The 25,329-nt window shown below is 45.1% G+C and overlaps 2 protein-coding genes across 2 annotated transcripts; one reads left to right on the forward strand and one right to left on the reverse strand.

The window, feature by feature from the left end:
• Nucleotides 1-119: 119 nt before the first annotated feature.
• On the reverse strand, nt 120-3,553 carry LOC137931117 (uncharacterized). The gene is made up of 5 exons (XM_068774517.1): nt 3,491-3,553; nt 3,066-3,186; nt 2,600-2,739; nt 1,339-1,493; nt 120-697 (listed from the first exon to the last, which is right to left on the reverse strand). Coding segments are annotated over exons 1-5 (567 nt in total). The 5' UTR covers nt 3,493-3,553; the 3' UTR covers nt 120-548.
• Nucleotides 3,554-7,419: 3,866 nt separating this feature from the next.
• On the forward strand, nt 7,420-24,471 carry LOC137930880 (uncharacterized). The gene is made up of 7 exons (XM_068774224.1): nt 7,420-7,523; nt 20,646-20,786; nt 21,287-21,394; nt 22,368-22,523; nt 22,920-23,083; nt 23,163-23,325; nt 23,855-24,471. Exons 1-7 carry the CDS (start codon nt 7,494-7,496, stop codon nt 23,981-23,983), a joined length of 891 nt encoding a protein of 296 aa, XP_068630325.1. The 5' UTR covers nt 7,420-7,493; the 3' UTR covers nt 23,984-24,471.
• The last annotated feature ends 858 nt before the right edge of the window (nt 24,472-25,329 follow it).

Raw genomic sequence — 25,329 nt, forward strand, 5'->3', positions numbered from 1 at the left:
TTTATTTTGTACAACTCACTAAGATTCTCATATATGAGACATTGTAAAATGTTCCAAAACTATTATTGTACCACCTTGTGCAACGCAGCAGAGCAATGTTTTGAGCATCATCAATGTATTTAAAAATTTAAAACCTTTAAAAAGCAGCCGTGGCACTCGAGTGCAGAAGGGTGTATCACCTTAAAAAAAAATTCATATTGTGGAACAATTAAAAATTTCAAAAGATTGAGACTATATTCCTAGTGGTCAATGATGACATCACAGGCTGTAAAATATTTAATCTTGACCACCACAAATCTTTCTCAGCAGTTTCCACCCAAATGTGAACACTACAAGGTGTCAAAATGATCCTTGTTGGTATTCCCTGAGCTCCTTGTAAATGTTTCCTGAGCTGGACTCTGCTCATGACAGCAATATATTTAAAGGAGAATTGGTGTAATAGAGATCTAACTCCTTGACTATGTATAGTTAATTGGACTGGGAAAACTACTTATGAAATTTATTGGCTATTAAGTTTGGCGGGGCGGGCCCGGGAGGCGGGGGGAGTGCTAGTCGGCGGGCGGCGACAGGTCGCGAAGCGCGTGCTCGCGCGCGTGCGCCACGTGCCGTCGCCGGCGTGCCAGGTCGCGCGCGTCGCGCTGGGTGCGCGCGCGCAGCCGCGCCGCCGCTGCCGACTTCACGCACTTGCTGAAGGCGCCTGCAACGCGAGCGCAAGCAATTAACTCCATATTGTTTCAATGCTGCTAAATACGCATAAATTTCGACATGAATGTATATACCTCTGGATATTTGTATTAGTTGTGGGATTGGGTCGAGACCCAGACCAGAACCAGTCCTGTATGGGTACATATGCTCACTACAAAGAATATCTTTCATTTAATTCATATACTTATAACAAAAATGTCCCTAGTGAACAGCAGAAACTATTGGATAAAGTGTGAACTAATGTCCTGTGTGATTGATCCTATATTTTGTCTTAAATAAACCGTCAAATCTTTCATGGGTCTAAGTAGATGCATATAAAGTTCAACAATTTTTAGACCCCTGTCGCCACTCGAGTACCTTCGGGCGCGGCGCCCGAGTTGAAGTGTTGCACTTTAGTTACTCCGACAACGCGATTGTTGTGGCGCCGGCCGGGACGCGCGGGACCGAGGGGCCGATAACTGCTGCAGCATAGTGGCTGTGGGCACGAAATTAAACTCACACGGCACAAAGTGCACACACGGCAGATGGGCTGCTGGCCGTTCCTCGGGAAGAGAATAGGTGATGTTTATTAGGCTGTCAAGCGGTTGGAAGAGCGCGAAGCCTAGAGGGTGGGAAGGGGGAGGTTGCGCTCACCGACGGCGTCGGCGCAGGCGAGCCCGCCGCCGGCCGCGTCGTAGCAGTCGATGACGCTCTGCTTGCAGTGCGCGCACACGGGCTCCACGCTCACCATGTTGGCCGTGCGCAGCTCGATGCGCGCCGCTGTCTCCTTCAGGTCGTCCACCGTTATCCTGCACGCAGACCAGCTTCGAGTTTTTGCTGCAATGGTTACTAAACTACCAAGCGATGCTTGGTATTTGCAAAACCTGCACTATTTATTCATTAGATCCCAAATATTTTTTCTCAGAGACCACCTTCAAAATCTGGCTGCTTCCGGTGGACTCTTCCAGATGTTCTTTATATTCACAAAACTAAACAAATATGCCAAGATTAGACCCTGATACCTAGAACTGAACAGAACTGTTTAAAATATTATCTGCCTTCATAAGTCAGTCCGGCCAGCATTTTAGATGGTCATTATCGAAAAAATATCAATTTTCATTGTCTCCTTTCGAATTGTTCCAACATTGGTCCTCCACGAGCCATTCCTGTTACCCTGGGTTCCACTTAGACTACTTTGGAACTATGGATAAAGAGTTTGCCGGCGGCGCTGCTCAAGACAACCGGTGTATTAAGTTGTGATGTCAGTACGTGACTCGCACTGCGGCAACTGCGGAGGTTCGAGGCGGCGGCGCCCCGCCCACGTCTGCCGTGCGTTGAGGACGAGCGAGCATTAGCGCCGCGGTCCTTAAAGTCTGTATTTTCCTAGTAGCCTGATTTTCAATATAAATGCAGTTACGCAGCAAAGATTTTATAAAATTTAAATACAAGGGCGGCGACTAATTTGAATAAAAACACTCTAAACAGCCGAGGCGCGGCGCTGTTTGCCAGCGCAGTGTCGCACAAGTACATACTCACGTGTGAAACAACTACACAGGTGATTGATTAGAGATGGTTAGCGAAAGCTTTTTTAATTTACATATTATCAATCTCTTGTAGCAACACGGGGTGCAGGCACCGCTAGTAAATAATAATTAAATCTAACATGCAGCAATCCAAATGCTGGGAACGCTTTCTTTTCAGACATTCGGTCATTACATTACATCAGCTATTGCTTCTGAAAACATTTACATTTAAACGGGGTGTACCATGCGCTATTGACAGCAAATGGGACAAACATTCACCACCTTAAAACTTTTCATCTATAACCAATCAGTCTGTGTATTAAAGTGATTTGACATAAACAAAATTATATATAAGTGTAATAATAAGCGCGGGGTGCGCGGGGAGCGCGTGCCTGTATCGCTGCGAGTGATTCTCGTCCAGGTAGAGCAGTTTCTCCATGAACATCTTCTCCTTGAGGGGGCCGCGCGGCGCGCCCGCCTCCGCGGCCGCCGCCTGCCCCGCCAGCGCCGCGTCCTCCACCAGCCGCTCCACCTGCGCACCGTGTCTGTATGAGTTAGTCATTTGGTGCACTACCCGGTCGCTGTGCTGTCGCGACTGTTCCAGGCCTCACCTATTCACCTCTAAGTGTCTGAAGCCCATAGTGCTTCGAGGCCCTAAAGGCCGCGTCAGAGTTAGAGCAACACGCTACGCGGCTCCTATCGGTAGCGCGTCTAAGCGGTGCGTGTCTTTTCGTCGATCCCGTTCAGTGCCTCCTTTTCAATGAAGACTATCTTACGGAGGAGGCTGCGGCCCTCCACGCCGGCCGATGATAACCAAAGGTACGAGAGTACAAGTAAACAGGCGCATGCGCCGCGCACCATCTTATTGGAGATGCTGATATGTTGCGCGCCGGCGTCCTGTGCCTCGGTCGGCGCCTCCTCCGCGCCCTCCGCCCTCTGGAAGTGGCTCTCCCTCACTGACTGGTTGTTCCCCATCGTCCTGTCATGGTAGAGGAAAATTAGCTGACATTTGAAGTATAAGTCCAATATTAGAACATTTCAACACGTGGCTATCGAATCCTCGCTCAGCGGCCCGGCCGCGGGTGACCTGACGCAATCCTTTTGGCGACGCGAACTGGAGGCCGCGCAAGGATCTCGCGCAGATAAAAAATAAAGTTACTAATATATGGGCTCAGGTACTCGTGTCGTATTCAGTGCGCGTTTGTGACTTTTCCACGTACCTGTATGAATATGTGACAGTTAGAGGCTCTCCTCGGTCACAACTGCGCGTCACGAGGACTTACATTTTAGATACGTCCGATCCTTGTAGCTGCGTAGAAAATAAAGTAAAATTCCGATCAAACTGTATCTCTATGTAGCTTTTCACACTCGCATCGCCATATTTTAACGCCTAAAGTAACTTTCACTTTCTGAGACTTATTTGACGCAAGTTTTATTTCATACAGGATACAGAACTTCTCTTTACTCCTAACGTTTTCTATTCCTACATGAGCACGGTTAGCTTTTCTTAGCACACGGCTTTTGCAGTAAGTATATAAATTAGGAAAAATAATGCAGGAACTGAACGTAGACAGTGTCGTGTCTCGGCGTACGGGAAGACACAGCGGGTCAATCCGCGTGTAGAGGTCACTGCGCAGGCTGAATGGAATCGAGACAATAATGTTACGTGACGTAATCGGAGCAGAAGTTCTCGAAGGTATGAACTCTGACCGGCCCGCGCAGGCCCGCGCCGGCCCGCGCGTGTGTAACGTCTAGCAGCGTGGATCCAGTTCGATAAAAAACTGACCGGTTTGATTTCGGACAGACCAGTTCGCCGATAAAAAAATAATGTCAGCTATTCAGTTGACAGTTATTGATGCCTCACATTAATTACAATAATGTCTTAAAATACTATTTCGATTTACAAAATTCTGTGAAGCTTCGTGCTCAAGACTTTTTAGTTCATTTGTGAAACAACCTACAACACCCTTCACCCGGAAAATTGTTGCATGCCAGCAGAAGGAGCCGCTACGTATCATCTCAGGGACTTATGCAGCGCTCCAGTACATGAGATTTGAACGTGAACGGCATTCATTTGACTGATTTGATCAAAGAATCTCGTAATGTCTATTTGTGGTGCGATGCGCCGCGCGGGCCCCGACCGATGTCGCGGAAATGCGGCCGCGACGCCCAGAGGGTCTCGGCGAAGGCCGACTGCACTGTGCGCTGCGGCTCCGAGCGGCCTCTCGTTGCATTTGGTTACAGTATGCTCTGCGCTGCCTCTGTCAACCAACAGATCGATACGCAAAAACAGGAGCAGCCCGTCCCCCGACTTACGGGTGTTGGCGGTTGGTTCCGTGCGGCTACAAATGCCTTGGAAAATTCTAGCCGGGAAGCGTTTAACTGATTTATGACCAGTGAGATGCGCGCTACGTAAGAACCATTGGAATCTTAGCTAAGCTCGCAGGCACGCGCGAGCCTTAGCGACGTCCGCCGAACTTTGAAAGCTTGGTCCCAGTCAAAACTAGAGTGGCAATGGTTGGTATCTTAAGGCGACCGATGCACACTGGGTTGATTATTTTGTCACTATTTCACGAGGTCAGTCTTTTGCCGATGCAGGCGCCCCCTGCCCCACGTAGCGTTCGCACCTCGTCCTCTCGACGTGATGCTGTTGCCGGGCTCCATGTAGGACCGCGTCGGCTGGATCGTCCACAGCTTGTCGGGGTCCACAACAATATCGCTTAGTGCATAACCGATACCACATCCGTATTGCGGCACAGACTTATTCTTTGCTCTTTTAACATTCGACAGATAAACATTAATCTAGTTTTTTCTGTTCGCGGCGTGGTATTTGCGTTGGGGTCAGTGTCGCGGCCGGACGGGCGCGGGTCGTGATTGATGCGCGTCGTTAGTGCGTGAGCAATGCGCCGCGAAATTGATTCGCGCGCATTTGCTTGCGTCCGTGACGGCGCGCGGGGACGAGACACGTGGAGAGCTGGTAGTTTCTGTAGCACGCAAATGTGTTCAGCCGGACACGTGACTGCTCCAGGTGTTCACGGGTTGCGGGAGATTCTCTAAGTATCTGTAGAGGGTCAAGCTCAAGGAGAGTCCTTCGTGCATCTGAGATCCGGGGTTGAACCAGACTGCCGTACAAATACTTGCCGGCTCTCCTGTATTTGGAGGAATCCGTTCTAATTCTGAGGTCGAGGTGGAGAGGAGGATTAAAGAAGGCAGTATCGCCTCCGTCGCGGCCGATGACAAATTCTCCAAAAAAGTAGTACAATATACAATACACAAAATAAGACACACAAGTAAGTAAAAAAAGGTCGAACAAGACCCCAAGCTAGTCATGAACAAAACAGGTTTAGTAAATAAGAAAACAATAAAGTAGCTACAATTGCATAAAAATAAAACTAGAAATTAAAATTACAAAAAATAGTAAAATGTAAATAAAATGTTGCAAACTGTGGTCTGGGAAGGTGGCCATATAAAAAGAAAAAAAGTTTTTCCGCCACTACTCCCCTTTCGACACGCGCTTTTGCTGCAGTACTGCTAGGAAGTTTCCTACAAAAGCTTAGAGGTTACAGAGCGAACAACAAGCGTTTTCTAAGCTTTAACTTGTTAACTGATTTTTCAGTTTAAACATTTTTTTTTAGTCTGAGCTTGAAAGGAACGCTTTGGGAGCCATCAGCAAAGCAGAGATCGCAGTTGCAAAAACCACGAGCTGCGGCAGTCTAGAGTATCTTCTTTAAACGGCGGTGGATAGGGACAGAGTGCGGCAGCCCGCTGGTAGTGAACTAGTAGATTCCTTCGCGCGCTCTTTCAAGTTCGGCACGCGATCTCTTTTCACCACCCGTCGAAGTGCAAGCTATGAAATCGACATTTTTCTGAATATCGAGTCAAAATTTTTAATTGAAATAACATTGAATCGACACCGGCGCCAGCAACCGCTGCGCCGCAGCGTGACGGCTTATGAAGAACTCGCGTCTGCGCGCACTGCGCCCACAGTTAGCACAATTAGCGCTCGAGTTCACCTCACGCGTCGCGGCGTCGCACGACGCGCCGCAGACGGTATTTGCGGAGTTCTCGATCGCCACATGCGTTTCCCGGAATTTGTAAAACTAAATGAGAAGGCGAGTCGAGGCCACGGTTTCGTCACCCACCCGACTACGAGTTTCGGCGCTCGAACCGGAAGTCGGACACATCACGTCCCGGATGCTGCAGAGGCAGGTGTTGTGGTCGCCTCCTGCGAAGGTCACCTGCCGCTCGCCCCCGACACAGCGGAGGTGGTCATCCGACATTAGCCACTTTTGAATTGAACCAACTTGGTTTACGTAGCAAGAACATGAACAGCACACACCGGAGGTGAGAGCTAGACGCCCAAGGTCAGTGTCTCGCTGCGGCTCGCGAAGTCTTAGCGGAGGCATGACGAGCAAACAAAAAGGCAAAATTCTTCCTCCCTATAAGGATGGGCTTTGTTAATTTTTTTGTATAAAAGGACAAACCTTGAAGCTGGCTGTTAAAACATTAGTGATCAAGTAAATTTTCATTTTGTTTTTCATTTTTAAAACATACTTCACATGTATATAGTATAACTTTTAATAATGAATAACGGTACCAAAAGCAACAACACCAATTTCTTGCCTGTCTATGGTGCGAGGGGATCGCCAACGCCTCCAGTAATGGGGCCACTTAATAGATATTGCAAAATGTTAGGTAGCGTCGATAACGTCGTGACATTGAAGTAACTGAGCGGCGTGTAGAGCAAGAGCTACGCTGTACAAAAGCGGACAGTAAGAAAGCTGTGTAAAGAAGTGTGGCAGTGCGGGAGTGTGCCCGCGCGCTGACAGCGAAGCGCCGCACCAGCTGACCCACAGCTTCACGACATTAACATTTAACATTGATCGAGTCGGGATTCACGAGCTTTTGTTGCAGATCGCAAAAAGTCCCGTGTTACGTATTGCCGGGCACGGGGGTCGCATCGCTTTTTTGTTGATGTGTGGACACAGAAGCCAGAGAGGAAATGCGGAAGGAGCATCCGCGCGTCCGCGCCGCCGCCGCGTCCGCTGCGGGGCGCGTGCGCGGCGTGCGGCCGGCCACGTGGGAATGCGTCGTTGTAAGACGAGCGGAGGTCAAGAGTAGTGAAGATGAGTCTCAAAACAAGTTGTCGGGGGGGCAGGGGAGCGTGACGTCATCGGAGGCTGCGGCCGTATATAGTCGCGCGGGCGCAGCGCAGCGCCAAGTTGTTTCCGCGCAGCACGGCCGCGCAGAGCACACGCACACGCACACGACGCAGAACCGACGGACATGCTGCGCATCGCGACTCTGCTGGTGGCGGTGAGTACTGACGCTACGCTCGTTGGACGCGCATCGGGACCCGGGACCCTGGCTGCGCGCGCTGCTCCCGTATTCGAAACTCTTTCTCGACTTGTTGCAGCGTTGTAACTTCAATTTTCGATGCGATCATACGCCAAAATATTTCGGAATTTTATCCTAGAAAAGAAAAATCTATTTTTTGTAATGATACAAAATTTGACTAAAGCTGTTTGTCCGTTAGCATTTACACCTTTAACGCGTTTGAGGTGAACTGAAGAGCACTGATGGAGTCTAATTATACTTCTTTATAGTCACTAAAGACGTGGGCTCCCCCTCAGGGGGCTGCTCCCTTGGGGGCTTGGTTCGGGCCACTACTAACAATACTATGGAGTATTGATATTCTATTCCATATATTAAATGAGCTTTTTTGTCACTTATTTTACCAGCGACTGATCGGTTTTGCATAAAGTTATCGGAGAGAACATCGCGGCAGTAAAGCATCCGTTGCAGGGCAGTATCGCATGGCTGTGTTCGCCGGCGAGGACACAGCCGGGCTGCGCCGACGCCGCCGGCGCGCATCGCGCAAGCCGCGTTGCTTATGATTACACCGTGTACAGTGACCGTAATTGCAATGAGTCTGAACAATAAACATTAACGTTATTGTTGCGGCGAATCGAATCGAAAACGCCGGGTTCATCTCTCAGAGTTTATTTCGTGTCATTTCTCTGTCATTTTTATATGAAAATACATTACTACGCCTTTCAGTTAGCAATGAATTAATTTAAACCGTAACTCCGAGGTCCACGGCGAGGCAAACGATGTGCAGGGGCTGGCAGAGATGAGCGCTCGCTGCACTTTCCTTTGGTACGTCGATTCGACTTTGACAAACGTTAGTGAGATGGCAACACGCACTGCGCCTGCGGAGCGGTGCACGCTTGCATCGCTTTATATGGCTTGTACTTTGCCGGACGTGCCTTCGCATGCTCCGCTAATAATTATCGCACACTTCAGTGCTGCATAATTAACCGAAATGATAAAAATATCTAATTACGGTTTCCGGATAATGTTAATGCACTTTAATGCAAAGGTGATCACTACCGTTGACGCGTATTGATTGACCGGCTGAACCGATTGCGCGCCCATCCGGTGAACTGTTAGACATTGATGTCTACCTAGCCGGGAGAAGCAGAAGCGCTGCAGCTCCGTGCCCCGTGCGGTGGCTGCCCGCGTGCGTTGTCGTGGTCAACATTCGTTGATATTTTGACGCCTGAGCTTCGCGCACTGGCCACTGAGCCGACGGTCGGCTCCGGCGATTTAACACGTTATCTTGTCTTAAATCTTAATAATGCTTTATGTTCGATGACTTTGTGCGGCTTTAATCAAGCTCAGGGTTCGTCGCAGCGTCTAAATGGGGTTTACTTTTTAAATTTGCAACTAATTTCGCTTGGTTTCCGTACCGCTCTTAGCTTGTGCTGGCTTCGCTCGTGAGGAATACAGGCACAGGAGAAAAGAAAATCGGCAAAAAGCTGGACTCCCAACTGATGGCGCGCGCTACAGCTTACCAATTAGGTGATGTTAGGACATCATTAGTTTTTAAAGTGTAGTACAAAAAAAAAATTACATTCTTTCTCGAACCTTCCTAGACTGACCTCTCATTTTGCTACAGAGTACTAATCGGTTTTACCTTCTTTTATCTTTTAATTAAACCCGCTCGCGATCCTGTACACGAGCGGTTGCCCCATGCGCTGGTGCAGCCGGCCGGCGCCGGGCGCGCGTACCTGGTGCGCCGCTGTCGCCGCTGCGTGGGCTCCGTAGTCCGCCGCGCCGGCCGGCGTCGCGTCGCCGCGTGTGACAGCGCCGTCTGTCAACGAAACTTTCGTCTAGCGCCGCGAGCGAAGAGGCCGAGGTCGAATACCAAACTCGGGTTTTTTCCGGCGCCCGATGACCGCATCGCGAGGAAAACAATTGTTAATGAGTCATTAGGGCACCAGGATGTGATGATGATGAGAACGCGCAAAAGCTTCGCCGCGCGTCCGATGTGCGAATGAATCAAGTTTTGTAACTGCGTAATTCAGCGCACGCGCATGTGGTTCTTCGGAACGTAAGTCAGACGTCTGCGGGGTCAGAGCTAATAAACTAAATCACTAAAAATTCGGCGAGTCGATTGTTTATAATGGAACATGGACAACGGCTATCTACAGCCCTACAAGGAATAAATCCATAGTCGTCTCAAACAAAATGTTTAGATCATGTTCATAAGGAAAAATTTTAGAAGGCTCCATAAAGAAACATAACGCACCTCTTTTGCCACTGAAGCCCAGTAACTGCCGACTGGCAGCCTGCGATCCAAACCGAGGCAGTTCCATCCTACCGAAGACAATTTTCCTGGCGCATAATTTTTGCTAAGAATTTTATTTCAACATTTAAGAATCCGGTTCCAGTTGCCGCGGGAATAACATCACGTGGCGAGCGCTGCTCACGGCTTGTCGTTAGCCTGACCCTTTACATTCCATGACAGTTTTAGTTGTAATTTATTTTTGTGCACTGCATTGCAAGTCATCACGACGGAAAGTAATTATTTAGGAGATTTTGCACGACTGCAGTAAATATAAGTAGTTATTGCGGCGCTGGGACCATAAACCTTGAGTGCGGTCGCATCTCCCGGCGAATGCGCGCTCAGGAAGAAGCTTTCAGAGCCCTTTGCGTGTGTGGTCAAACAAAGAGGTCTTGGCTTCACTAGCGCCCTCTGCCGGGCCTGGCCGAGTATGAATCAATGAGCATAAACTAATTGACGACGCGTCCCCAATGACTTCGAGTAACTCCGCGGCGCTTGGTTTATTTTCGTCGTCAAGTCTTTTTTCCCGCGTTCTCGCCATTCCTTTTCCTTAAGCGAACTGCACGCACTCCGCCCACTGCGCACACTGCGCACACTGCGCACTCACTCCGTCGGCGGCGCGGGCGCTGTCGTCAATAAAAGCGCACAAAACAAAGTAACGCACTCGTTGTTTTTGTTATAAATTTAAAGTTCAACAAGGCAGCGGCAGCGCGGCGCGTGACCTTTTGCACTTGTGAACGAACTTGTTGTTGTTGTCGCGTTGGCCGCGGGATACGATATTAAACTATTTTCGCAGATCCTTGTACTACTGCGCCGATCGCGTTATTGTTGTTATCATTTGAAATAATTCTAAAGGTCGTTATAAAATTAAACATATGTTGCAACGAAGCACTAGTTAGCCCGCTAAAGTTTTATTTACTTGTTGTAATAGAAAGTTTATCGAGAGTGGTGCGACCCTCGTGGTCGTCTGCCGTGCGCCGGTGTCGCTGCGTTTCGGCGCGCAATAAAATGACTGCAACAAATGGACGAGGCCTTTTCCTGCTAGCGGCCGGCGCCCGCGCCGCGCCCGCGCCGACCCGGTGCTCTTCGTACAGTATTCGTTGTAGTACAGTCGTTGTCGCACACAGACATCGGTCACCCGCATATGCTGGTTCGGACGCAAGTGCTTCTTGCCCGCTTTGCTTGTTTCAATATAAGGCTTACTTCCTTCTTGGTTCTGTGTCGAAGTAATTGGGTCAAAAGTCGACGCCTGTCCTCGGGTTGGACAAGGGTGGCGTCACCTCGCTTACACACATCTGATGATTATTTTAGAAATAAATTATGAAAAGTTAGTTTTAACTTTGAGAACGCCATTTTTGTTTGGCAAGTGTTCAAGTCGTTGGCAATAAATAATTCTCATAATATAATAAAGGCTTCATTAATAATACACTTTAAAATTCGTTATTATAGGTGCTTAAGTATCTAATGCGTATATGTATTGATAATAATGAGTATTTATATTATGATAATATGGAGTATATGTATATACCTAATGAGTATATATATTTCATCTAATTCTCATATTCACTATATAAATGTTTCTGTTTGTTGCTCTTTAGCAAAAGCTTTCTACGTATTCAGTACTACGTTAGTCAATTTTTTATTTCTACTTTAATGTAATTATTCCACGTCACAAATTGTCTTCCGCGTTGTCTTTTACTGTTTCTGGTACACCATATACCGATAAATAAAGATGTGGTATAATTTTTAAGCCCTTTTGTCATCCTTTGCTTTTTAAATTTTCTCATCTGGTACGCTAATGTAATTACAAAGAAATTGGTCTGATCCGCGGCCCGACGGGTACGCGGTTTTTGATTTGCTTGAATATTACTCGGCCAGGTTAAGAGGGGCTCACACGCGCAGCGTCAGCCAGCTTATTTCGTGGACCGACAACTGACCGCTAGGTGCGGTTACAGTGGCGACCTCTGGAGGAGACCGATGCCTTGCAGCGGTGCTATTACCTGATATAGAACCTTGCGCGGTCGTGTCAAACGACTTCACAGGTCTCGCGAACAACGTGCGGCGCAGCGCACTGCGCAGGCGCTGCTGCTGTGCTTTTTACATCCGTGACGTCAGCAGCTCGTCAGGGCGACCTCGTAGTTCTGAACTCGGAAACCGTTAATTACTTTTTTCTTGATTACTTTTTATACACACTGCTTTAAAATAAACAACATGAACAATTATTTAAATAATCTCGAACGGGTTTAATGAGAATAAAAATGATATCATATGTTATATTACTCTGGTGCGGGAGGCGATCGCTAACGAACTTGTTTGTTTAATTTTTAACAACGCGACTCGTAACATCTGCGCAGCGCGCGACCGGACGACGCCGTCGAGCGGAAACTATTTAGAGGTCAGCGTTAGAGCAACTCGCCGGCGCGGCCAGACCCCGAGAGCCTGGGCCCGCCCGTGTCTGCACCGCCGCTGAGCTCCGACAGCTTGCTTGAGGAGCTTGGATGGTGATGGGACACCGTTAGCGAATCAATGATGACATCGATATGAATAAAAAATATCAAACTGATTCGGTCATCTTCGTTTTAGCGAAATGCCAAACATGATTAACGGCCTAAAATAAGGTTCAAGGTTTGGAGCCGTTGTCATAGTCACCCCAAGTCCCCGGTTCCCGGAAGAATTCCTGAGCTTACAAAACGCTCTCGGGGTAGGGATCGCGCTTAGCCGCCTCGAATCTTGTGAAGCCAGCTGGCAAAGAGCATTTTTAATTGGAAAACATAATAAAATAGTTTTATGTTCTATGGAATATACGGTACACGATGGACTCCGAACAATGAAAACGAAGTATCAAAACTAATCCATAAAATGATTTCCGTGTTCCTTTAATATATTCGGCAAATATTTAGAGAGGCGTATTAAGATCCGGCCGTCCGAGCACGATGCCGTCACGCGCACCTTCGGCTAATTTGATTTACGGCGGCCGCGGCGCGCGCGGCAGCGTTAGACTTGACATCACCAACTGAAATATGTCACCAAACGTGCGCGTGCGGGCCCGCCCGCGGTGACGTCACCGCCCGCGCATCTAACGGGCTTGAGCTTCTTCTGAGCCGCGTGCTGTTAGCGCAGCGCGTGGTCACTCGTGGTCCGTCGCCGGGGTCCGACGCGCGCCGATGCAGGACCAGTTGTACCTGATACACAAACCATGTAATCGGTGGCCTTGACATTTTCAATTTGTAATTGTGTTCACATTTCAAGCCAGTTGTCGACAAAGTTTAAATTAAGGCCTAGACCTCCTCCAAAGGTATCCATAAGGGATATACCATAATTGCAACGCTTGGCGAGTTGGCGATCACATTGCGGTATTATGGAGGAAGCTACTAGCCCATAATTCCGGAAACTAGCAATTTTATATAATTAATGTTCAAAGTGTGACATGTATAATTGTGTCCGGGCATGGTTTATAACCGAACCCTTGTCTTGTGACCTCAAGTCTCGGCCGCCACCGCTGGCATAGCTCACATTGGAGTGAGCCAGTAGTGACACGTCAATATTGCAATTTGAGTCTTCTTGCTTTATAGCCGTTACTACTCTATCAAAAGATAATTCCCGTAACGAAATTCCCAACAATATTTATTCAAAATATATCTGATGTTCGTCTGTAGATCTAACTTGTTACTTTCTCAATGAGGTGAGAAAAGAGTCCAATAATGTATTACAGTAATGTAATAACTCCACTTCGTCTATACGGAAAATGGGAAAGTCTATACGGAACTACTGTTCCTTGGGAAACAAATACACCCAAAGGCATATACAACCATGGTTCACAAGCACTTCGACATAGTCAACAAAATTACTATTAATAAATATAGGAATAAATTCATAATGATAAGTAAATGGTGAAGGTAGGTGCGCGCGGTGCCGCAGTCAAATCTTTGCAAGAAGCAAGAGCCCGTCAAGGACGAACGTCAGGTCAGCTTGAAATGGATCTTGAAAGTGGCATCGGTGGGATGATTCGAAGGCGTCTGTCCCTGCACGCGATGCGCCCGGCACGCGCGGTCGTATCGGAAATGCCAAAATATTTTCGTCTCATCTTTTACAGTTTTTATTACACTCTTCCGAAAAGATTTGTAATTGACCTCGTGCCATAACTTGCTTGTATTTTGAATCATTGATTGCATCATTAAGGCGTACAAAAATAATGATTTTTTTTCCTCGAGTTGTACATTTTTTGTTAAACTTTATAGCTTCAGTATCATAAACAAATTATGATTAATATTTTTTTTTGCATACTTAAATATGTATAAATATGGTAATTAGATATATCGCTAACAAATACTAAAAAATGAACAAAATCATTGTGTAAACTTTAAAGCTTTTGGTATTGAGTGATTTGCATGTGGCAGCACGCGTTGGCGTTTATAAAGAAGGACGCCTAGATTCACTCCCGAATATATTCAGTAATCAGAGAGCTCCAAAAGCACCAAGATTTCAAATTGAATTAACATCTTCAAGTTGTACACTACCTTTTACCTTTAAACCATTATTATGATCTCGCTCCTATGATATTTTTAGTGTAGAAAAATGTATATATATATATAGCTGTACACAAATATATAAATATATATAGCAAGTATTATACAATATGTAGTATATAAATATGTTGAAATGCATGATTGACGTTGGTGTATCGTAACAAGTAAATAAATCTCATTGAAATCTGATCGTGTTGCGAGACACTTGTGACAATAATTTATTTCTATTTATATCTCACTTAATCTTCCATTGTTGTCAGGATTATGATGCGCTACCTTGTAATGAAGTATATTGTACGTTGTATATTATGTATTGACCACGTCATGTTCTCACGGCTGGGACAAAAACTCTGCCAGATTGGGTTAACGGCAACACTATAGGGTGGAATGACGGATGTTCAATATCAATTTTTCTGGTGTTGACACATGTCAGTTAAACCAAAATATTTTCTTTCATCACATTGTCGAGCGCTGCGGGGAATCGAACTCATCATCAACATCGTCACCATCGTGTCAGTTGCTAAAAGATTGAAAGAAGATCGAAAAACAACCCCCAATTTTCGATCATACCATTAAGTTATAATCCTGCGATGCTACCATACACACTCATAATTTTTTGTGTGCTTACGTATATAAATCAAAGTAGTTAAATTGGTTTTAATTTACATTTTCGGTTGCTTTACAACCAAATAACCACAATAAACAACACGGGGCGACCTATGCCGTCACCACTCATAATACTTAATTACAAATATCGTCTGCAGCTCATTACGTGAAGCCGGGGCGTGAGTAATGAGATTTGCTTATCTGCGCAACGATCTCCGAGGCATCCGTTTGTTAACATTAATGAGAGTATTTATACTTATAATACTAATATAAAATATGGGAAAATGAAGCAGTATCCGTAATGCAATTAACAATAATTACAAAGTTCTAATACTGAAAATAAGGACAATAAATAACAACGTCCGGTCTAATTTCTGAAACCATATACAGCTCAGAGTCTCAAATTCGGTGAAAATATTTCTCTAGCTAACTAAAGTTGTGAAAAAAACGAATTTTAAGAATTTCCACTCGGAGGAGGGTTTGAGAGAGCGTTAATAAAAAATGCATTATGTCACTACAACTCTTGATATCTATTTTATCAAAATTGGCCAGATTTTGTTCGTCACGTTTACTATTATCGCGAAAGGATTTTATGAAATTAAACGTATAAAAGGCAAAGTAGTTCACGCGAAGCGGTCACGGGGCAGCTAGCGATCGTATAACATGTTCCCATAGCTACTTGATACAACTGAAACAAAAATGAAAGTGTTTATTATAGTCATCACTTTGTCACTTGGCTCCAAACAGCACCCAGTGAACAAACGAAGCGTCCACGGAATGTAATTATGGTACATGACGTGTGTGCATAACTCGTGGGCACACAAAAGCAACGGGGCCGTGTGTAACTAGCTTTATAGTCGCGTGCGCGATCGTTCAAATTCAAACCTAGAAACACACCAACGTACCGGACGAACGGTTAGCTGTGATTAAATGTAGAAGTACTCTGCTTAACAATATAAACAAAACTTATTCACTCGATTATAACCGTTCAAGTGATCGGCATAGAATCTAAAATCAAAACGACGTCCTCTGTGAACCAACCTTCAAGTCCAAACAATATAAAGATTCCAAGCGCTTCCTGATCCGAGAATAATCCGTAACAAATTCGGCCAAGTTTTAATTATTTGATCGACTTTATTTTTTTTTTAGTTTTTATTTGACAATCTTTACATATTTATTGCCTGATAATGCTGCCACAATACTAAGAAGTTTATTGTAAAATTGTAGAAAGATGCTTATAAAATATGTTGGTTACGTATGTCTCTACATATATATATTTGACTATAAGATGAGGAAACCGCCCGCAAAAGTTTTCATTCGTTTAATGGGACAACTTCGTTGTGGTTTATCTTGTTAGCAAGTTTAAGCATATAATTATCTCCGCACACAGCGCGTGCCGCAACCAATTCTCTGTGACCATGACCTTAATGTTTAGTACGGCCGCGCAGGCTTCTGTAGGTGTCAGTGGCAGCAGAGAGCAGCGCGTCGGCTCGCGGGCCTAGATTCCGCCGCGGCGCGCGCTGTACGTGGGGACATTACCAACTACTTTTGCCATTCTGTATTTATAGATGTGAAAGGTAACCAGGTCATTTACCTTGATTTAGGCGCTATTCACATCACAGCCTTAGTCTTGGAGAGCTGAGGTCAAGACTAAGGTTTGCTTTTTGCTTTTACTCACATGAAACACCGCGCTTATCATACAAGAATGGAAAATGATCGAGTTGCGGTCCGACCCTCTTAAACACTCTCTAATCGAAGTGCTTCGTGACACTCGGGACCTTTCTCGGGGTCTCCGCGCGGAGCGAGACCTTCAAGTGCAATAAGCGACGCTCTAAAATAAAATTCGCGACGCGTCGGCAGATAAATTGACTTAAATTATTGTCACTTGCATATTGTATTGTGAATGTATGTATGTATATATGAATATATTCAAGTATGTGTTAATTATTATTTATATAATAGGTATAATATATGTACTGCAATCCTAGTTCGCTGGTTCCATTCCTAGGACGCAAACTTAAAAAATACTCACTTTGTACATTAATTGTATTGGATTGCTGTTGCCCGCGAACAAGTATCCAGAATATGGGCAGCAGCGGCCAGGAGCAATTGTGGTATATCCCCCATAAATATCATTAGCGGAGATCTATGTCTTGATGATGGGCGCCTTAGGCTGAAACGACGAATTTTTAAAATCGTTCAATTTAATAAAATGTTGTTCAGGTATGCCAAATCCTTATTGTTTTTTTACTCAATATCATGCTGTCATCATCATCAATGCTGACAAACGTACTGCCGTTTTCAATGTCGACGAAATATCCTTTTTGTATTTTATTTAAAAATATGTTAAAGATTATAAACATAATGGCGAAGGAGTGAATAATAATATTTTTTGTATTCACTTTTCATTTTTAAAGCTTTTCGCTTTCTTAGCGACTCAAGGCTAAGCCATCCTTAATGAATGCAAAATTAAACAGTTCGGTGAAAGAATTCCTTCGCGACAAAACCTGTTTCCGGCAATGAGCGGTAGTTAACTTCTCGCTTGAAGGTCCCTCGCGCTTTCATTCACTTGCGCCGGTGGTGCGTGCATCGCCCGCGTCGCGCAGCCTTCTCCTCCCGTTCCTTTGTTGTTAATTTGTTAAACGATTAAATAAACGTTGCAGCCGAATTTTAATTTCTTTAAGGGACAGTTCAAACACAAGCATTTTTTGTTAAACGTCTCCATGGCCTCCTTGCGGGAAGCATAACTGATTTCCTAGCTGACCCCTACTCGGTAAAAACAATAATTCAAGTTAAATATGGAGATGAGTCAGGACTTGGGTGGAAATGTTTAATTTATCGATAGACTACGCGACCGCGCCGCCCGCGCTGTGCCCGTCCGCCTCTTTAACCTTTCGCCGCGAACCGGTTCAGCTAATGATGAATTATTTTTTAAGTTGTCGGTTTTTCCGGCGGCGGATTATTCCTCATCACGTGCAATTAAACGTTTAAATGAATTTAAAATATCGATTACGTCCGCATTTAACTAATTATCGCTCGTGCCGGAGATTTACTGTCGTCAGGAATAGCTTGATTTTCATTACTGCAATCCTGGATTTTGCTCCGGCGTTCATCTTAAACTAGGTCCTGAATTTTTTTTCAACTATCGGCCGCCACGTTTTTTGTTTTCGATCTCCTTTTGGTTTGTGTTCTATGTTTTAACTGTATATCATTTATTGTTATTCATTACATGAGCAGAGTAATGTTTTTGAATTAGTATCGTGTTCATGACTTCGTCTCTCTCATTCACTCCCTGTAACAATGTCATTGGCACCCGCTCACCAGCTATATTTAGTATTCTATTATTTACAGACAAAGCATTCGACTTCTGTCCGGTGCTATATGTACTTGCTATCTATCGGACTGAGGATCTCCAGTTTTATTCTCTCCCTATTGTTGAATGTCTTCACCGAGAGCGCGGCGCATTACGAGTCGACAAGAACTGTTCCCGCTCGGGGCGGCGGTGATAAGTGGCCGCGAGGTCGACCGGCGTCGGGAACTAATTTGCAAGTCAAACAATTGAAGGACGCTAATTATCATATCTTTATGCGCTTCTTTTTTTAGTTTCTGTCAAGTGTAAAATTTATTTTCAACTCCACGCCGGACTGAGTATAATGAAATTAAAAAGGACGTGATCTCCACCCGGTTCCGCATCGTTTTTCGCGTTGGCATATACAACGTACGCATTTACACGTGTTATGCACTGAGGATCATTTGCAACATCACCTGCGCACGGCTCGAGCGGAATGTCAGAAGAACCAAAGTTCACAGAAACTAGAATCGGATGTAGGTCCTTTGTGTTGGCGTTCTTTAATTTAAACGAAGATATGAATGTTTCTGATGCGCTCTTCATAATATCCTTGCTGCAGCAACAGAGTCTTTTACACTGTGATGGGATGTTTATACGAGCATTTTAATAAATTTTTGAACATGATTGCATAATAATTCAAAATATTAATAACATAAATGCTGTAGCTAATGCAAGGTAAAGAATTTTGATGAACTACGGATTGTCATCAATTGCTTATTCCATGAATTTCGTGAGTTAAATGTCCTGGAATGATATTGCTGCAGTAAATATGCAGTTACTGGTAAATACGATAAGAACACTAAAAAATGTGTTTTGTACTGGAACCGAATGTGAGGTTCCCTCCATTGCGAAGAGTCCGCTGCCCTTCAAGTCCTACATTTAGTTTGTAACGCGTATGTTATTGATGAAAAGACACTGTTTTTAGATATAAAACGCAAAAATATTATAAATCAAACCTCGTCTACGAATTGCCTTGTAAAGTTTGTCGTCGACGTTTGCGTTAGCTCTACAAAACTGCGCAAGTCTCGGGCGCTGCAATGGAAGTTTCTAGAAAAGATGAATTTAAATATTGACATTGGCCGCGGCTGCGCGTGCGCGGCCCCTTGTAGGACCGCTCGGCGTGCCGGGACCGGTCTCCGCGCCGTCTGCGGCTGCGCGTTGACGCACGCGCCGGCTGACCGCGCCGCGCAGAGCACGCGTGACGCAACGCCGCGGCCGTGACTTCTGGACGCTTCCGACAGCCTCTCGCCCGCGGCGCTTCCACTTTACTTCCACTATAGTGGACATAATTCGCCTCCGTCTATGCGATACGTGTGAATAAATATCTTAATTCCATTAGCGAATGTGCTTATCAATTTTAATTCGTTATTCTACACAAACAAATATTCGACTAATGCGCTTTCACCTCTACATACTAAGGCTAGTATGTATCTATCTATGCTCATCGTATTCAGAATAAAAAAACAGATTTACTATGTTTCCCGTATTGTCCAGCGTAAATGGTTTTTGCCCTTTGGTATTTGCTAGTGGAAATCTAGACTCCCGCACAGTAACTAAGCACGAGGCTTTCGCGCGAGTGTTGCCGCGGACGCGTGTAAGTTCATCGTTACTAGCGATGGTCCGCTGGATTAAGAGGCCGCCGAGCTCATGGGCCGTTCAGACGGACTCTCCGCGCAATGACTGGGTGAAAAAATTTAACGGTTGCTATCATCGGAGCAATAGAAGCGCTTCAAGAACAGATGGTGAAAAACAATCCTATAAAACTTATGTTGTTGTCAGGGCCATACTTACTTCTCATGAGAGAGATAGACTTTATAAAAGCCCTTAACTTAAATTTAGGACGTGCTTATGTTAAAAAGCATCCCCCTATGTTTTCTCACTTACTCATATCCTTTGGTAATAGATTCACAGTCGACGGACATACCTGCCGCGCCCTTTGCTTCTTTTCATTGCGTTCATATTATAAAGAGATTCAATTATTACTCATAAACATATGCAGCATTGTATGAGCGGTCGATATTAAAATAATTCTGAGACCTTAAAATACTAAGGTAGTTTCAGTGCCCAGATGTCCGTTTTGTATAGGACCTTAGGGTGAGAATGTTACTCTATCTTCGGAGGATAAGCTGTCACGTGTAAACCAGCAGATTTGCCTTTCCTAAACATTGGTAAAACAATGACGGGGAAAGAACAAAGTATCCTTGCCTCAGAAAAAAACTTGAGTGGCTACGAATGTGAACCTAAAGAGGAGTGCTAACGGTTTCACTGGCCTTTCAACAAGAGTCAATGTATTTCGAGCGCGGTTTAATTTTTGTTCGTTGTTGCAGGCGGCGCTAGCTGCCGGCGCGCCCAGCCCCGTGTCCAACGTGCTGAAGGTTGACCTGGAGCCAGCCGACGCGCAGCGCTACATCGACAACCCGCCCTTCGCGGACCCTCAGCTCGCCGGTCGCACCGCCATCCTGCCGCTGGTCTGTCTCCATTTGCTCTCTGACCTGTACCGACACTACACACCTTCAGCAACACACACCTATACACCTTCCTTTGGACGCGATGTGAACTATTTACACACAATACAAAGTATTTGATTGTTGATTCAAGTAAATTTTAGCGCAGTATGGACTATAACTTGTGTGCACAATTAATCCGTATAACCATAAATATTACACTTTATTATGTGCATGTGTTAATTTTTTTAATATTTGTTTCACGGTTGACAGAGATATCATAGGACACACGCAGCTTGTAATTGTTAATGTTTTTCACGTAGTTATGAATCTACTTTTTTCTAAGCGACGAGTATTCACTTAGCTGTAGTTCAAATAAAGTGCAATGCCTGTGCAGAAACTTTTTGTAGTTTATTTTTTTATTTATACAAGAACAATTCAGTTGTTGTTATAAAATTCTCACTTAACATGAAGCACAGAGCTGTTGTTTATTCGATATTTGACGAACTTTTCTTTCGTTACAGATCAGATACGACGACCCCCGCTTCCGCTCCGCCGAAGCCGGCCCGACCCTCGGCCACTACTGGAGGAACGGACACGAGATCGAGGACCCCGAGAACTATCAAGAAGAGGTACTCGTTAATGTTATATTAACCGTTTTTCTTGGCCATGTGTACACATATTATCCTCTCAGACCGGAACCGTAAATCTTCACGGCTGGTTGTTACATTCTGCAAAAAATATATTTATATTAAAAAAAATATTGCTATCTGCAAAACTATATTATAACATAATTTATTTGCTGGTATGTAAGCTAACTAGTATTCCGCTATAAGGGTGTTTTTATTACTTCAGTAATATTTTTCTTTATTTTTATTATAAAGTATATTTGAATTCCACCCACGGAGCATGAAATGAAATATTTTACTAATATACACGTGAAGGTGTAAATATTACATTTGTTGATCACTAATGTTAGATGTACACTGCTCGCGGTGCTCTGAGCGAGGCTGTGCAGAACCGTAACAGCCCTCGATGTATCTTCTCCTTGGTCTGCTCTCGGCAGGCTCTTATTGTGAGGCTCATCGCTTGACCTCTAAAAACCTTCGGACATAGGTTGAGGGTTCATTTCCGCGAGGGTCTCCTCTTTTACAAAATTGCTTATACAATCAGTTTCTCATTTTGCACTGATTAATACTGTATAAATAACTTTTTCTTTTCGCATAAAGGAGCCAAATATTTTAAAATTTGAGAGCGAACGTTTGCCAAGGGGCGTTACTGAATATAAAGATTCTGGAAAATGGAGACACAAGTGCGGCACTGTGTCCATGATACACGCATGCAGCATCTCCCTCCAGAAGCAGATTTCGAAGGCGCCATAAATCAACACTGGAAAGACTAGGGATCTTACGAGAAGAGTTTTTGTTGCTTTCGCAATTTTACAATTTCTACATATTAATAATTTTAGTGTGGTTGTAGAGCTCGCACGAGCTATGGCGCTTCTAAAGTACAAGCAACCATAACCTTGAGTTTTGCACTTTTAACTGAAATTCTGATGGCTTTGTATCTAAGAGCGGGATCGGAGTGACCTGTTTGCGTTCACAGGTGTACGACGCGGCGCAGTACCACGGCCAGAGCGGGCTCGGCGACTACGCGTACGGCTACCGCACGCCCGAGTCCGCCAAGGTGGAGGACCGCGCCGGCTCCGGCAACGTGAAGGGCTCTTACGTCTACAAGGACAGCAACAACGATCTGATCCAAGTACGCTTCCTCACTTCTGTTCCCTCGTTATGTAACGCTCGCAGGCGTGATTGATGTGGTCCAGAAGTCTGACTACAGGTTCATCGCTATCGTCGCGTGACAGCTCCGTCATGCGACGAGAGCGATGAACCTGCAGGAAAACTGTCGTCAGCACCAGGCGACCCGTTATTGTGCACTTGCATTTTCGTTAAATTACTCAAAGAGAACGATGGAAGATAACAAACAGTAAGAGTAAGGTTGACAATAGTCTATAGTTAATCGACCATCCCATGTTATTAAATTAACGCTTCGGAATCAAGGTAGTCTCTGGGCTGGCACTGGCTGAATGCTTTATGGAGAAATTGTTGACGTTAGATCGAATCTATAGGATTGTAATGATGTTATTTTGACCTATAGGTACGGTACTGGGCGGACAGCCAAGGCTTCCACCAGGAAGATAACATTCCCAAGGTAGAGCTGAAGCCTGTGGAAGAAACTGAAGAGGTCCGCGCTGCGCGGCTGGAGCACGAGCGCGCCTGGCAACTCGCCCGCGCTGCCTCGCTCCACGCGCCGCTACCGCAGTAAGAGTCGGCATTCACCTGCTTCATTTATTCACCAGCCTGCGGTCCTTATCAATTAACAAGTTGCTCCGGCCCACAGAGAGTACGAAGCAGTACCGGCTGCGTCTGAGCTGCAGTCCTCAGTGCTGCAGGCGCCAGAGCAGGCGCCGCTGCAGCAGCAGGGCGCGCGCGACGCCAAGGCCCTCCCCTACGCACAGCAACAGTACTACACCACCACTACCACCGAGGAGCCCGAACCCACCGTAAACCTCATCCTTTACCTAATGAATACCTCTCAGGATGCTTATAGTATTATGGACGAGTAGTGGACGTCGTCAGTGAATTTCCAGTTAGATTAGTCTCAAGTCTCGCTACATGTGCTGCCAAAGCGTTTTACTTCTATCAGTACTTCTGCCAGTCTACCGGCTTGCATTTAGGTACATAGCCAGGGACCCTTCGTAATGTGAGGCTAATCACTTTCTCCTCGCGCTGCTCCCTGTTTTTTGTTTAGATCAGAATTGCTTGAACTTCCCTGAAGTTCCTGGCGCTCTCAGCTCTGAGCTAATCAATAATCACCTATTTTCATGTCACCGAGGTGACTTTATATTTTTGGGATCCCAGTGGTTTGCACATAGCACATGCGTTTGAGATCAATTGTGTCACATAGCTTTATATCTATATCTTTGGTACCGAAGGATACTCGTACAACGCTGCAATTCGAGTGCACGACAGCAGATTTTGCAAACTATCTGGCCCTTGTTTTTGTTGATACATTTCGTTTCTGCTCCGCAGGGCCCGCCGCGCGGATTCTTCTACAGCTTCACGTACCCGGTGTCCATCATAGTGCCGAAGGAGGCCGCCTACGTGCCCAAGAACAACCAGGAGGCCGCCTACCTGGCCGCGCACGGCAAGCTTCGCTAGTGAGCTCCGCGCCGCCGGATTCTCTAACAACAACTCTGCTTTGTCTTCGCTAGAATATCGATTTTATTAAGGTCGTAACGGAATTCGCAAATTTGCAATTGAAACCACGCGACCACTAGACGGAACACATTTCTACTTTACGTTGTTTTGAATTCTGCAACTTGTACCTATCGGAGTTGGAAAGTAATAATTTTTCAGTTTCCGTTTGTTTGTTTGTTTTTATATTTGTTTTGAATGATATCCGTTGCGACCTTGACGATTTCTTGTACGCGTATGTAATTCTCGTTTTAAGGAGTTTTGGTGTAAGTAGTACACTTAACGATTGTTGTTTACGTGACCGCGCAACTTTAGGAAGCGACTGCGGCCACACGACTGGCCGGTCGATTTCTAAGGACTCGTGGACGAAGTAGGATAAGTCCCGTTGCCATGTTAGTCACCAGTAGGTTAAGCCAGTGATTATATTCAAGCAAATAAACTCGTTACGGAAATGCTGTTTTATTTATTACTTTGCTGCCCTACTTACCTACCTTTATTATACCATCATGGTGCATACACTGTGTATGTTATTGCACCATCAAGCTGTATATTTCTTATATAAATAGCAACTAAATGGAAGTAGCTAACAGCCACAACTGACTGAACGAAGTGCAGCGACGGATCACAAGAGCAACTAACTCCTGAATAATAAGTAGCGCATTCTTCTTGAGCTGGCTTCTCTTTCAAAAAGTACTTCTTCTTTTAAAAGTACTTCAAGTTAAAGATGAAATTTTAATTTCCAAAAAGATAACATCTCTTAGAGACGAGGCCAGTCCTATGGCGCATGGGCCGGACATCGCGGCGCCTGTAAACTTGTATTGGTGAGGTTGCGTTGTGAGATCACCCCATAGTAACCACATAATAACCCACATATGCGCATATATACTCCCCAGTATACGCAAATTGATAGTCTTTAAAAATAACATCGCACCATCGGCTGTTCCGACGGAATTGTTCCAATGTCAGATCGTCGGGACCTGCGGATCTCTCCACATATTGCAGTGCCGGTAATCCAATACAAGATTATCCGTAACTGTGTTGTATCGGAAGTTTGTTATGATCATCTAAATAATCTAAGGAAATCCTTAAAAATGCACGAAAAGCTCCCGTTCCGGCGTGCAGCATGTCTGTATGGGTGTTTGCGACATCTGAGTGAGCGACATGCGCTTAACAGAATTAATAGATGTCTACTTGTTAGCTGCAACAAAATATTTATTATTCCTTATAGCTTTCATTTTAGATCTTTTCCAATGTTTTTCTCTTGATGTATACAAGTGGTATGTATCAAACGAATGTTACATCAATGACAT

Source organism: Battus philenor, unplaced genomic scaffold (genome assembly GCF_028537555.1).
Source record: "Battus philenor isolate CCGP_79_NKW_IND1 unplaced genomic scaffold, ilBatPhil1.0.hap1 SCAF_7, whole genome shotgun sequence".
Classification (NCBI taxonomy): Eukaryota; Metazoa; Arthropoda; class Insecta; order Lepidoptera; family Papilionidae; genus Battus; species Battus philenor.

Bases quoted from the DNA above. Each gene is read 5' to 3' on its own strand.
- LOC137931117 (XM_068774517.1), bottom strand. The intron at 2,740-3,065 runs GTGCGCGGCGCA...CACGGTGCGCAG, and splicing joins TCAGCATCTCCAATAAGATG to GTGGAGCGGCTGGTGGAGGA. The intron at 1,494-2,599 runs GCACGCGCTCCC...GTCTGCGTGCAG, and splicing joins AATCACTCGCAGCGATACAG to GATAACGGTGGACGACCTGA.
- LOC137930880 (XM_068774224.1), top strand. From the start codon at position 7,494: ATGCTGCGCATCGCGACTCTGCTGGTGGCG. The intron at 21,395-22,367 runs GTACTCGTTAAT...TTGCGTTCACAG, and splicing joins CCGAGAACTATCAAGAAGAG to GTGTACGACGCGGCGCAGTA. The intron at 23,084-23,162 runs GTAAGAGTCGGC...TCCGGCCCACAG, and splicing joins CTCCACGCGCCGCTACCGCA to AGAGTACGAAGCAGTACCGG.